The 15541-nt window shown below is 40.7% G+C and overlaps 1 protein-coding gene across 1 annotated transcript in view; it reads left to right on the plus strand.

The window, feature by feature from the left end:
• Nucleotides 1-741: 741 nt before the first annotated feature.
• The window catches only part of ERAL1_1 (Era Like 12S Mitochondrial RRNA Chaperone 1), a 30567-nt gene continuing 15767 nt past the window's right edge, over nt 742-15541 (plus strand). The window contains exons 1-4 of the mRNA XM_051211306.1: nt 742-978; nt 3818-4026; nt 5876-5922; nt 5968-6029. Of these exons, the coding sequence (XP_051071346.1) occupies nt 825-978; nt 3818-4026; nt 5876-5922; nt 5968-6029 (472 nt within the window). The 5' untranslated portion in view covers nt 742-824. The remainder of the gene's footprint in view (nt 979-3817; nt 4027-5875; nt 5923-5967; nt 6030-15541) is intronic.

A 15541-nucleotide genomic window follows, 5' to 3' on the forward strand; every position in this document is an offset into this window, starting at 1 on the left:
TAAAATTTAAGAAACTCCTCTCTAACAGTATCCCGAGTCGAAAAAGATTTATGAGTCCTGGTACCCTATGATTTAAAGTCTTACGTTAAATGTGACAGAAACGCCTTTCGAGCAAACCTTGCACTCGTAACACTGAAGCGCATTTTTGGCCAGTTTGACAAAAAAACTTTCCACATAATCTTCAACAGTTTCATTCGTCCCCATTTAGAGTACGGAAACATAGTATTTCCTCCATAACTCCAAAAGGATAAGGACACTCTGGAGCGTATCCAACGGCGAGCCACGAAATCAATTCGGGAACTCAAATTCAAATCTCATGAAAAACGCCTCCAATCACTTAACCTTTACCCATTAGAGTATAGGCGTCCTAGAGGTGCCCTCCTAATGGCTTACAGTACCCTTAACACTTCTGGACATCCTCATAAACACCTACTTAAGCTTAGTTCCAACACTAACCTAAGGGTTAACACCCAGAAATCGGAGATACAACATAGTAGAACGGACTGTAGACACAACTTCTACTCCTTAAGAGTTGTCAAATGCTGGAATTCGCTGCCGGTTGATCTAGTCCAAACGACTTCTCAGGAGTCCTTTAAGAGGCAACTTGATCTATTCTTAAGGTCTAAGGATAGTATCATACTATGATTTACCACTTTGTTTTTCCTCTTTTATCGTTAACATACCTAAGTTCCGGCCCGGAGTTATTCGTGATCCCCTGCTACTAGAAACGGAAGCCTGTTAAGCGAAAGCGTCTTCTGTCCCGTCCACAACCGTTTGAACCATTTGAATGAGATTTTGAGGGTTGAAGGTCGCACAAGTTCGAAATGTCCTTCGAGAGATTATGTAGGTTTTCAGTCGTCAAGCTCTTCCTGAGAGTTAATAGTCCGACAGACTTAATCCTTAGGCCGTTAGGAACAAATGCTTCAACGGAACAAGCCATATATCAATCACAAGTGCGGTCAGTTCCAAATACAAAAAGTACGTAATAAATAGCTATGAAAATGATCTGATTTTTCTGTATCTGTAAATTAAAGATAACTGTGCAAAAGTTTATTTTTAGCAAAAGCTCTTATGTCCTTCTATAATCTTCTAATTCCTAGTGTGTTATCTTCAGTCTTCAGTAATGAGGATTGTAGGTCAGTTTACTTGTGTCAAACTTTGCTGCTTATTTCCCATTAAAAATCCAGCTTCTCCTCAAAAGTGTTAGCTGATAAGACTGAAACCGCGTGTTCTGTTAGGGAGTTTCAGTTATCGATAAGGAAAACGGATTCTCACTCAGTTTATTTGATTTATGTTTTTTGAACCTTATTGGCTTGGATATGAATGGTCTTGGAGGGAGAAAAAACGTTGGTCATGTTAGCACTCAACTCGTCATTTGGGATGCAACGTATCAGTATGGCGTTACCTCACGTTCTGCCATAAGGGTAAAAGTTGTCAGCGTTTTGCGATTTCATAGCAAGGAAATCTGAGAATACCTGACTCTACTTAGTCCTCACATGTTGAACACGCTCAAAAGTGATAGTATACCTAGTAATACATGGACTGGATGCCCAAATGCAGTACTCTTAGTGAGGTCTCACACATGTGGGGTATACAATTTAAAGCATATCTACGTCAAAACATTTGGACTCTCAACTAAATGACTAGAGCACCCTAATGCTTTTGGCGGCTGTTACATTGTAATGCGTAGTTGTTTTCAAGTCATGATCCAATATCACTATATTCTTTACCTGCATGCGTGGAAGTGTATGATGGTAGCTATTACTGCGTCCGATGTGCATTAGCAAACTTTCTAGAATTAATTTAGGAACCCAAACTTTGGGATCGTTTTACTTATTTTCTAGATTAGCTTGAAAACCAACATAATCAGCCTGACCACTTGTTTCGCAAATTTTGGCGTTCTCTGCAAACAAAAGGATCGACGACTTAAACATCTTGATAATTCATTTAAATAGAGAAGACAAAATAGGGGACATGAGTTGGTAGCTTTGATTACTCCACTTTTATCTGGTTTAACTCAGATAGTGCCCCATTCGCTCTCACCCTATGTCTTTGGACACAGGGAAGATCTCGTATCCAGTGTTTAATGGCACCTGTTATTCCGACGCTGGAGAGCTTCTGCATAAGTCCCAAATGAGACACCTTTGAATAAGTCGGTGAATATCATATCAAGAGACAAACTGCTGCTTTTGTCTTCTGTCCAGTCCTTTCTCACAACTAATAAGTTAAGCATGAATGTTTATTTTGAAACCCATGTTGTTAAGAAGTCAACAGATTGTGTGGTTGTGCTTGAATTAGCAACTTCGTTGGAATTATTTTTCCATATATCTTAACCGCATTGCTAGTTACGCTGGTAAGTTGGTGTTTAGGCTCAGTCTTTCTCTTATCATGTCCCTTTGGTTAAGGTATGTTTTGAACAGCATCGTGAGTAGTTCCGAAAGTGTCCACGAGGGATGACAGCAATTGTGTGTATAACCTGTTAGGACCCGGTGACCTACTAGATTCAAGGTTAGTAAACGTTCTCAGTCACAAATACTGGTCCTGTAACTGGCATCGCAGTAGTGCGGTTATGGAAGGTGTTGGCAAGAATACTTGTAGTGAAGATCTTGCCAAATTCTAAATACTAGGTGAAGCAGCATTCATCTCACAGTTGTAGGTTGGTAAACGTAAATGGACTTTGATAACGTCCTGGATGGACGGAAACAAAAACAAAAATGGACTAAAGTGTCTCAGATTTTGTCTAATAAAGTTTAATCGGTTTGCAAATAATCAGGGTTTGTGAGATGAGTAAACATCGGACTACTGTGTTCCTTAAAGATACTAGATTCAACACGACCTTAGAGACAAACGATTACAGATGGATGGCGTAATAGTAAATCGAACACCTTAGGGAGCTTGCTAGTTCCCCATAGACTGTTTTGCTGGGACAAGTTGAACTTAATATTGAGTGCTCTTAATTTTACTAAAAACAGTGATCGTGACAGACTTAAAGTCGTGAAGAACAGGTGGTCCTGTTATTTTTAGGAGTTTTTATTGAGCTTCAACATTGTTAAATTACTGGGTATTGTGGGTGTAGTTTTAAATCACAGTTCCTGATTAATCTTAATCATCGTAGTATAACATGTAAGCTTTTTAATTGAAGTCAATTGTTAAATATGAAGTTAGTCATCAACACCTAAAATGCCACATTCCAAAGGCAGAAAGTAAAAGAGTCAGACTAAAGTACACATAGAACCGGGGATGGAAGGTAAATATCATGATTATTCGAAACGCTTGGCGACAACTAGGATAGAGAACCCAGGACAGAGTTGGTTAAAGATCCTTGGTCAGCGGTCTATGCCTCTAGTGGAGTAACAGGCGTTAGGATATATCCTTACTATTTATGTTTTCCAGTTGTGTAAATGTTCTTTTCATCGCACTGATTAAATGGATTAGAATGAATTTTAATAGTTCAAAGAAATCCCATTTTATTTCATATGAATACTTTGCACTCCAACTTTGCTTGCTCACATAATTTCTCAGGACTACTTAATAACTTTACAAAGTATAATATAAAACTGCAATATGTCTCTGTTCATAAAAAAAGTTAGCTAACAATGTACGTCTCTAACAGCCAAATGTATTGTTCATTTGTTTGTTTGGTAAATATTTAGGAAATTGATATTCAGTTTACATTGGACTTACAGAATTTTGGCAATTGTCACTCTTATTTTAGTTTATGCTTTTACTTAGGTATTGGTTGTATTTTTACTGATCAATTTAATTGGCGGTGTTCTCCCATATTTCCAACTCCTCATTCCTGTTTTTCATCTCTCAGGAGAATATCTAGAAAACTTGTTACTTCAGCAACCACTTTCTTCTCCTGATGCTCGCGTTCTAAAGGTTGCCGTGATAGGCTGTCCAAATAGTGGAAAGTCAAGTTTGGTAAATATGCTTACCAAGTGGAAAGTTTGCGCGGTGTCTGGAAAAGCCCACACAACTCGGTCGAAACAGACAGCTACGTATTTTCAAGATAATGTCCAATTGGTAAGCCTGTGTGTATACAGAGGTTTTCGAAGAGTGATTTTTTGAATTAGGAACTAATGTTAGGCAATTTTCCTGTACTTTAATAATGGATAACGTTGCGGTGTATGCTACTTATACCGACAGACAAAAGTAGTAACACCAGTCACAAGTGGAATGCGTGACAACAGAAGGTTAAAAAGATCGAATTGAAGTGAACACGAATGAAGGGTTGGTGAGGTTTGTAAGAGACAATTGATGGAAGATGTGCGAATGAAGTATTTAATATATGGTTTTCGTATTTTACAAAGACATTCTGTACTTTTGTATTAAACAATAAGTTGACCATTCTCACCAAGTCTTCGTTCACTACATGGCCAACAAATAGGTTAACAGTATATTCGCTCACAAACAGTACACAAATTGAAGTGGTTTATTTCAATCACCTGTTGTTTTTAAGGATCGTAATATTGCTGAGCGAGTTTTTTTGTTCATCGACTGATTTTATTATTACTAGACACTGCACAATGTAGATGCTGATCCTCTATTCCCAATGCCCGTTAAACAGCTGCATGTACCATATTTTCTTATTGAATGATGACAATGTAATGAATCGATTAACTGAGTACTCAACAGTCAATAACTAATATGGGTAGGTCATACTTCGCATATTTTTAGCTGCCTATCAGGCTCGAAAAAGCACTTATTTTTGCAATAAGTAAGGACCGAAATGAAGCCATTGGTGGGCAAATGAGTCAGTCAGTCAGTCAGCTACAACATATATGTGCATATGTGTGCATCGGTCCAAGTTGCTGTTAGCACAACATGATGAACACCGGATTCATAGAAGACTTGGTAATACGTTATCGACAAACCAACTATCGATTTTAACAGGTTAGAGTCGATAAAGATTCGCATCAGTCCATGAAGATTTTTACTGTTTAACTCAACTATGTTTATAGGTATGGACTACGCAGTTGGGATCTTTATGCTTTTCGTAACTAATAGTCAGAAACTTTGAGTGGTTCGGCTAAAATCGTTCTCAATGGCGCAGGTGTTTTAATGTTTTTCCTCCCTTGGATCCCAAGTCCCCAAACTACCTAGCAGACTTTTATTTCTAACCTGCCGATCCATATCCATTTTTATAATCATATCTTCGGTAGCTAGTCCTTTCTAATACCACTTATACTGTTACTGCCTGTACTGTGGGATTTGTTTCGATAATTTCATCTCGTTAAGCTGATGGGGCGTTATAACGTGAACCGAGTTACACTTATCCTAAGTTCTACAATGCGTATGATTGACTGAAGGAGTTATAGGCTACCAGTATTTGGTTCTAGATGGGTTAAAACTCATTTTAGGTACATTTTCACAATTCGACTGGAAAGAATGTGCTAAAATGTATTTTCTCTAGCACACAGAAATCGTTTGACCAAACTGTACATTTGTAATAAAGAACAATAGATGAATTTTTTATTCATATGATGAGTGAGGGAAAAAATTAGCGCTTAGCTACCAGTCTCTTAGTATATTTAATCTATTTTAATAATATACTACTGATTCAGTCTACGCAGATTTGAATGCGATTAACTTTGGGAGACGGAAGTTTTCAGTCATCGGTCCGATATGTGTGAATAACTTGTAAATCGAAAGTTTTTTAGTCAGCAGGAACACTAATGAAGAGTAGTGGAAACATGTCGGTGTGTTTGTACAAATTGTTGTGTTTCCTCTTATCGGTATGATAAACATAAATGAAGGAAATTTTTGTTGGATTTGCTTGAAAGTATAACAGATTGTGTCATTATATTCAGTTTTACGCGTTCTAATCCTAATTCGTTTAAATATTACTTGTGAAAATGTTTCATCTCTCTAGGCTTTTGTCGACTTACCCGGACTTGTTAGCAGATCAAAAGCCTCCAGGTAAGGTATACTTTTGATGAGGCTTAATTCAATTGGGGCTTTCAGATTTAAACTTGAGAAAACGTTCATTCGGGATCCACATTCTGCTATTTTTGATTCTGATTTAAGTAAGTTATTCACAGAAATTGTATTTACATTTCCAAATACACTTAAGTACTCTAATCAGAACAGTTATTTTTTAACTATTTATCCACATGACTGATTTTCCGGGGAAATCAGTTATACGTGGAGTAAATATCTCTGTTCTACTTCAATTTTTATTTTACAGAGTTCTCACTATGTAAAGTGTAATATCTCCCTAATATAGGGATAAAAAAGCGATTTACGTAATGTACGTTTCCAAATTTTAGAGACATATTTATTTATAATTGAGTTCCACTTTCGAGGTTGATTATCAAATTTTGTGGCTTGTTTCTTTTTCATTGATGTACTTTAATTTCTACTTGCACGTTTAATCAAAAAAATGTTAGCATTAACTAGTAGGAACTAAAATGCCAACAATTGTTTTCTTCTTTTAGTAAATCACTGTAAACACCAGAGCTTGATTCAATTATGGTTTTCATCCTAAGACCCATCCTAACCTAGGTTCATTCTATGGGTGTGGATGCTTTTATTTTCTGACATTACTTAGTCATACATGACTCACTCAGTCAGTCAATAACAACGTAGAACTTCGTACGTACGTACATCAGTTCGAGTTGCCATACCACATTAGCACACAGACACAATTGTCGATTCAAATCTCGTAGTGGTAGAGGTAATAAGAGTATAAGCAGTAATCAGGAAAATTAGTGTTTGGAGATGTTATTTAAAGAGTATAATACAGTGAAGTAAATTTGGAAAGAGAAAAAAAGAGACAAAGAGGAATCAGGAGATCAAAATTTGGGAGAACACAAAGAGTGGATGCACCTGCACCATTGCAAACGATTTTGAGCCATGTCATTCAGGGTCTCTAACCATCGGTTGCTATCATCTCGCGGTCCCCAATCAGGTAGTCTACACCTACCAACATGACTCAGTCCACTTGTCAGTGACTTCATGGACTTGTGCCATGTTTTGGTCTGGCCGCCCCTAGCTTTCTTCCAACCTACTCCTATACCACTGAACATCTCACGTCGAGGCAGTCGGTCGTTGGGCATACGTAACACGTGTCCCAGCCATTTCAACTGATGAAGTTTCGCCACTTCATCAATCGATTTGCCATCCTTACCTAGTACCCGTTTCCTTACAACTGCGTTACTTACTCGGTGGTCCTATGATATACGAGCAATGTTTCGAAGACACCTATGATCAAATACTAGTAACCTACGAATATCCTCTACTCTTACCGGCCATGTTTCACTGCCATAAAGTAGGATGGAACGAACTGCTGCGCAGTAAACACGTCCTTTGGTTGATAGACGGATATCTTGCCTACTCCATAAATGGAGCAAGTTGGCAGAAGCTAGTCGAGCCTTCTGTATCTGTGCTGAGATTTTGTCACACATCAGACCACAAGGGCTGATGAGACTTCCAAGATAAGTGAAGCGGTCGACACGCTCAACTACTTCACTCCTTATCATTAGTTTGGGTGTCAATGCAACTCAATCCTGAAGCAACATTTTACATTTCGAGGGAGAGAATCGCATCCCGAACATGCTTGCATTGTTGCTTAGAGTGGTCAGAAGACTCGGCATTTTGTCAGCGTCTTCACCAAATAAAACTATGTCATCGGTATATTCCAAGTCAACAAGTGAACCTCCTGGTAGAAGTTCAAACTCTGGAAATTTAGATGAGGCAAGTGTTATCTCTAGAAGCACGTCAATGACAAAGTTGAACAAGAATGGAGAGTGGACAGCCCTGACGAACACCACTTGAGGTAATCAATTCTGATGACAGTTCGCCATAAGCTCTCACTCGACCAGTTGCGTTCGAGTAGAGAGCCTTTACAAGGTTAATGTACTTCTTTGGTACTCCTTTCAATGACAAACACTGCCATAGAACCTCACGATCAACAGAGTCGGATGCTGCCTTGAGGTCGATAAATACTACGATTGTGGGGCTTCTGAATATGTGTCTGTGTTCTAGAACCTGACGTAGTGTGAATATCTGGTCTATACAACCACGTCCAGGTCGAAAACCAGCCTGGTTTTCTCTAGTCTGTTCTTCACGAGCTTTAGTTAGGCGTCGAAGTATTATTGAAGCTAATATTTTAGACACTATATTAGTCAAACTGATTCCTCTGTGATTGTCACAAGAGGACTTTTGTCCTTTCTTATAGACTGGCACAATCAGTGATTGAGACCAGTCAGATGGGAATACGTCCAGTTCCCAAATTCTACCTAAGACCTCGGTTAATCTCATTGCTAATACTGGACCACCATCCTTAAAAATCTCAGGAGTGGACCTGTCAGGGCCTGCTGCTCTCCCTCGTTTCAGATTTCCTATGGCTTTTTCAACTTAGTAAACAGTCGGAGGACCTACATTAACTTTCCATTCAGGTTGACTAGAGATCGTGGGAAACCGAAGTGTGGCTGAAGGCCAGTTGAACTGATCCCTAGTGTTCTGCCCATCGATCCAATCTCCTGGATTGAGAATGTATAATATGTTCATCTTTCTCTGAGATTGTTTTGCTAACAGTCGGGTTCCTAATACCGGTTTCCCTAACGAGTCTGAACAATTGTCTGCTATTACCTATTGCCGCTGCCTTTTCCATCTCTCTTGCTTTCGCTACCCACCACTGTTCACGATCATTGCGTAGGCTTCTTGTCAGCTTGCGCTTAAGCTGACTCCGCTCCTCATTATGTTCAGAGCCAGGTGGAATGAGTTTCCGAGCATCTATCAGTGCGATAGATGCTGCTGAGATCCAGTGTTGCTCCCTAACCTTACGGGTTACCGTACTAGCAGATATCACTGCTATTTCCACAGCTTTTCGGATATCATTCCATGCTGCCTCGGGGTGGGCATCACATACATGGCTGCCTAACTGTTTTCCTAGTTGTTCCTGAAATATGCTCTTAGTTTGACTATCATTAAACAGGACCCTAAGAGGTTTCCTCGCAGCATCTTTCTTACGTCCAGTAAGACGCAGACAGATACGCGCTCGTACTAGAGCATGATTTGAATCTAAGCATGTGCTCCAGAATGAGCGACTGTCTTCTATCGAGCCCCTCCATCGGTAGCTGATAGCGATGTGATCTATTTGGGTCCAACATTGGGACGAATTAGGTGGTCGCCATGTTAAAAGATGTTTTTCCTTATGCTTAAAGTTAGTATTTGCAAGGAACAGGCGGTTATCTGAGCATAGCTGCAACAGACGGTCGCCATTATCTGTTCTTTGAGCCGCGACACCATAAGATCCGCCTAAGTGTCTTTCCCTTTCGCTTAGTTTACCTACCTGAGCATTAAAGTCACCGGCCATTATTACTACATCAGAGCGCCTAGCTTTTCGTAGAAGTTCGGAAGGCTTTTTGTAAAACTCATCTTTTACATCATGTGCGCTGCAGTCAGTGGGAAAATAGGCAGAGACGACGAAGAGGCAACGACAAGTGTCCCTATCTTTCTGAGTCCTTATTGTTCCGTTTAGTCGGACAGCGCACAAACGACTGTCTACTGGTAACCAGTCTAAGAGAGCTAGTTCTGCCCTAGGACTCAATGCTATACGTACGCCGGCGAGTCCACGAGAAGCAGAATCAGGGCTTCCAGATACACGAAGTGTGAATCGAGTTGGTTCTTTGTTTTAGCATGGTGTTGTCAAATGAATGACGCTACTAGGATCCTGTATGCGCGTTTCGGAGACGCAGCACACATCGATGGCGCGAGATTCGAAAGTCCTAGCTAAGGAAGCCTGCTGTCCTATTTGGCAAAGTGTTCGTACGGTAAAAGTTCCTACATGTAGTTTAAAGCGTGGTTTCAGGAGACCGGGAATAACGTTCCGCGTACTCGAATCGTTTGCCCTAGCGGTGCGAGGTGAAAAAAAGACGTGAGAAGTGTTAGTCGGGGAGATAAGAGTGGTATAAGAGGTGTAGGAAGGATTTGAATGTGACCAACTTGGTCTCGTGTGCAGTTACGGGTATGAGGGCTGGTGTCACTTCCCGGCTGCCCACACCGTGGAAGGGTATTTCTTGAGGAACCTGGAAAGGAAATTGGATTAGTGTTGGTCGTAAAGACCTGGGAGCGTGACCGCAGAACCCAAGGGACAACTGGTTGAGGCCGGTCGCGCACGGCTTTTTCGTGGAAGGTTTTTGATGTGTTAGCTCCGTTCTTCAAAGGGCCTTACCGCCGGAGACGGAAATCCATGAGGTAAGGTGAGGTGTGACATTTTTAGGGTCGAACTTTTCTAACCCCACCCCTCCTTGTGAGAAGGCAGCATTGCTGTAGATGCTGGTTGTCTGAGGGAAACACCTTACTGCTGCCACACCCCTCTACAGTCAGCAGTACGACTTCGCCCTCAGACCTTGAGTTGCTGCTTTCAGTCTTACCGTTCTCCAGTCGACCTGTCTGGCATGGTAGAACCTACAGGAACATATGTTCCAGCCAATATAGTTCGGTTGGGTCATCACGATAGGCAAGCCCGACCACCGCGTCAAGGTGGCAGCTACGGTTGAAACATACGTCACTCCGTAACGTAGTGTTGGTTCCATTCTTCATACTTCGGGTTTTGACGTAATAATATTAGACACCTAATAGGTTAGTAACCTAGCTTCATAAAGTTTATCTCTTTAGTGTATTGATGTTTCCCGTTTTAAAATCCATTAACGTTTTATTTCCTAACTTATCAACTAAGATTCTTTCTGAAGTTTTGCAACGATAGCAATCGACATTCGTGTGTTTATTAACGGTCTCATGTCTGCCTCACCTCCCGTCTGTTTAATCAGAAGAGATACATTCGCCTCTGAGACTAAAAGTGAAATTTTAATGCGTCTCAACCAAAAAATTTTTTGACGCATAAATATACTGATGTAAAACATCCAGTTGTGGTTGAATCAGTAAAGCTAGGCAGTCACATAAAAATTTCAAACAAATCAAAATCAAAACTTAAATGTCATCTGATAGTCTGTCTATATCTGTCTCCCAACTTATACTTATTGATTTTCTGATAAAATAAATTAATTAACTGCAATATAGTTCTTTACGAGCCTCAGAAAAAGTTAAGTTTTTTAAAAAAACATGTTAGCACTATAAAATACTTGGCATTCGAAGTTTGCGAAATGAGATTTCTAAACACACTAATAAATTACAATAGGTAGTGACCATTATGTTATTTAATTTTTGGTGTTGACCATATTCTATCTATAGGGTTCACAATGTACCAAAATCTTTGTTGGCAGTTATCAATATGCCAAAGGCACATATTATTAGTTTCTGTTTATTGATTTCAATATTTCAATAGTTTCAGGCATATCATTCACTCGAGACTTTAATCACTAGAATAGACTATCAAAAAATAGTGAGAAAAATGGAATATCTATTGATACTTCTGAACAAAGTTTTCAATATGCATTGTTCTCAATTTTTAGATATTCATTAATGTGCTTCAATTTGACAAGTTGAACGTTGCTTTGTTGCATATTCTACTCTGAAATGATCCAAGAAAATTTGAGTCTTTTATTTTTCCGTTTTAATTACAATATATACTTCTGTTGCGTCGTTCCCTCTTAATACGATGATTTATTATAATAACTTTTGACGAATTTGATTAGTCGTTACCCAGAGCATTTATGAAAAAATAAATGCAAGTTGTTGTTTTATAACTGGCTTGCGTCAGCACATGAACTAAGGATTGGGAGTGAAGTAGTTGAACGCGTCGACAGCTTCACTTATCTTGGAAGTCTGACTAGCCCTAATGGGTTGGTGTCTGACGAAATCTCTGCATGGATTCAAAAAGCTCGTTTGTCTTTTGCCAATTAACATCGGTCCAAGTTGCCACACCTCATTAGCACAACAAGATGAACACCAAATTCATAGAAGTAGTCACTTCAATGGTAGTAATATATAAAAGAAAGGTTGCACGTAATGATATAAAACAGGGAGAAAGAATTAATTTGTAAAAAGAAAGATATGAAGCGATTTTAATCTCATGGTTTGAGAGAAGACGAAGAATGTATACACCTACGCCATTGTGATCGATTCTGAGCCATGTCACCTAGAGTCTCCAACCACTGGTTACGATATTCGCGTGGACACCAACCAAGTAGTCTACATCTACCAACATGGCTCAGACCAGAAGTTAGTGACTTCAAGCGCTGATGCCACGTTTTGCTTTGGCCGCCCCCAACTTTCTTCCAACCATCCCCAACACCGGTTAGCATTGCGCGTCGTGGTAATCGGTGTTCAGGCATACGCAACACGTGACCCAACCATCTCAGTCGATGAAGATTCACAACCTCATCAACTGATTTACCATCATTCCCCAATACCCTACGTCTAACCTCACTATTACTTACCCGGTGAGCCCAGCAGATACCAGTATTATTTCTAAAACATCTGTTGTCAAATACTAGTAGCTTACGAGTATCTTCTACCCTCAATGGTCGCGTTTCGCAGCCGTAAAGTAGAACAGATCGAACTGCTGCTCAGTATACTCGTCCCTTAATTGAGAGACGGATATCTCGGAAATTCAGTCGACGAGGCTAGTCCTGGAGCAACAATTCGCAATTAGAGCGAGAGAAACGCATCACAAACATCCTGGGCATTTTATCAGCGTCTTCACCAAACCGAACTATATCATTGCGTATTCTAAGTCGATAAACGAACCTCCTGGTAGGAGATCAATTCCCGAAAATTCAGTCAACGAGAACATTGTTTCCATCAGTAGGTCTATGATGAAATTGAACAAAAATGGAGATAGTGGACAGCCTTGACGGACACCACTTGAGGTTGAAAAATCAGATGACAGTTCGCCATAACCTCTGACTAAACTGGTAGTGTTCGAGTAAAGAGCCTTCACAAGGTTTATGCACTTCTTAGCTACACCTTTCAATGACACACACTGCCACAGAACCTCTCGGTCTACAGAGTCAAATGCTGCTTTTAAGTCAAGAAAGACCACCATTGTCGGACGCCGATAAGCATGCCTGTGTTCTCAAACCTGACGAATGGTGAATATGTGGTCGATGCAGCTACTACCAGGTCTCACCCCTTACATGCGGTACGGTGGAGAGTGGGGATAGACCGCTCTCCTTCTAAAAATGCTCTCACATGGCTTTGCATTTACAGCTACTGCCATTAAGCCCTACTCTCTACCTTCTCGCCATGGGGATATCCTCTACGAAATTGAGAGGACAACAAACGATTTTCCGGCTCTTTAACCGTGTTGGTGGGCACGGAGAGTCCACCTAGGGAAGTTGGTAAACCCATGATTCCAAGCCAATGGTGCACATGGACTCCAGGATCGTGAGAGAACAAATGGTGTATGAACCTGTTGTTGGTGACCGGCACCATTGGACTGCATGTCCCATCGTTGCTCCACTGCCTTGAGGATTAGACCTTTAAATTAAAGGCTTGGAGTGTGACCCCCTAATGAAACCACTTGCTTCAGTTTGGATACCTAGGCAGTATCTTAGCCCTCAAACAAATCAATGATAATTGTGTGGGACATGAATTTGGTGCCTCTTGTTTCCATGTTTATGTGTTTGAATAAATGATCAGGTTTGAAACGAGCCCGGTTTTCTTATGTTTACAGTTCGCAATTTTTTGTTAGGAGTCCGATAATCATTAAGGTTACTATTTTAGATGCTATATTAGTTAAAGAAATCCCTCTATAGTTTTCACAGCATGGATTTGATACTTTCTTATATATTGAGACGGTCAGTGATTGCGACCAGTTAGATGGATTTACATCCACTTTCTAGATTTTAGCTAAAAACTCCACCTGTAGCACTTCTAGAGTTACTGCCGGTCCCACGCCAGGGTAAAGGGGGAGAGTTGGGCATGGGGTCAGCAACCCTATCCCTTAGAAAACAACCTTGCTAAAAAACGCTAACCAGAATAAACAAACTAACCATTTAGACTCTGCCCTAGGAGTTGAAGGAAGAATGATGACGCCTCATGAAGAAAGCCGAGATTCTTCGTAAGTCGCGAGGCTGTCAGTCAGTCAGTCAGTAACAACGTAGAACTTCGTACGTACGTACATCAGTTCGAGTTGCCACACCACATTAGCACAGAGATGCACTTGTCGATTCAAATCCCGTAGTGGTAGAGGTAATAAGAGTATAAGCAGTAATCGGGAAAATTAGTGTTTGGAGATGTTATTTAAAGAGTATAATACAGTGAAATAAATTTGGAAAGAGGAAAAAAGGGACATGAAGAATTCAGAAGATTAGAATTTGGGAGAACACAAAGAGTGGATGCACCTGCGCCATTGCAAATGATTTTGAGCCATGTCATTCAGGGTCTCTAACCATCGGTTGCTATCATCTCGCGGTCCCCAATCAGGTAGTCTACACCTACCAACATGACTCAGTCCACTTGTCAGTGACTTCATGGACTTGTGCCATGTTTTGGTCTGGCCGCCCCTAGCTTTCTTCCAGCCTACTCCTATACCACTGAACATCGCACGTCGAGGCAGTCGGTCGTTGGGCATACGTAACACGTGTCCCAGCCATTTCAACTGATGAAGTTTCACCACTTCATCAATTGATTTGCCATCCTTACCTAGTACCCGTTTCCTAACAACTGTGTTACTTACTCGGTGGTCCTATGATATACGAGCAATGTTTCGAAGACACCTATGATCAAATACTAGTAACCTACGAATATCCTCTACTCTTACCGGCCATGTTTCACTGCCATAAAGTAGGATGGAACGAACTGCTGCGCAGTAAACACGTCCTTTGGTTGATAGACGGATATCTTGCCTACTCCATAAATGGAGCAAGTTGGCAGAAGCTAGTCGAGCCTTCTGTATCTGTGCTGAGATTTCGTCACACATCAGACCACAAGGGCTGATGAGACTTCCAAGATAAGTGAAGCAGTCGCGAGGCTGACGCCCCTTCTAACAACCAGAGCAACAATTTTTATAGGTACATGGAACGTCCGAACTATGTGGGAGATCGGGAGCATCAGTCAAATAGCAACGGAAATGAGGTGATACAATTTGGCGGTTCTCGGAATCAGCGAAACCCATTGGACCCAAGCTGGACAGCAAAGGCATAGATACGTGAGAGATGTTGCTGTACTCCGGTCACGAAGAGGAAAATGCTCCTCACACTCAGGGAGTTGCTCTGATGCTGCCCAAAGAAGCACGAAAACTCACTTATAGGATGGGAATCTCAAGGACCCAGGATCATCAAAGCATCATTCAAAACAAAGAAGGCGGGAATTACAATGAATGTTATTCAATGTGATGCACACACTAATGATAGCAATGACGACGATGAAGATCAGTTCTACGAGAGGCTGCAATGGATCATAGCGAAGTGCCCAGGAAAAGACCTGACCATCCTGATGGCAGATCTAAACGCCAAAGTCGGGATAAACACCAACGATTATGAAGATATCATGGGACGACACGGACTATGAGAAAGGAACGAGAATGGCAAGGGATTTGCAAATCTATGTGCATTCAACAAATTAATTATAGGTGGCACAATATTCCCACACAAACGCATACACAAAGCTACTTGGGTCTCACCGGACC

This window comes from Schistosoma haematobium, chromosome ZW (genome assembly GCF_000699445.3).
Source record: "Schistosoma haematobium chromosome ZW, whole genome shotgun sequence".
Classification (NCBI taxonomy): domain Eukaryota; kingdom Metazoa; phylum Platyhelminthes; class Trematoda; order Strigeidida; family Schistosomatidae; genus Schistosoma; species Schistosoma haematobium.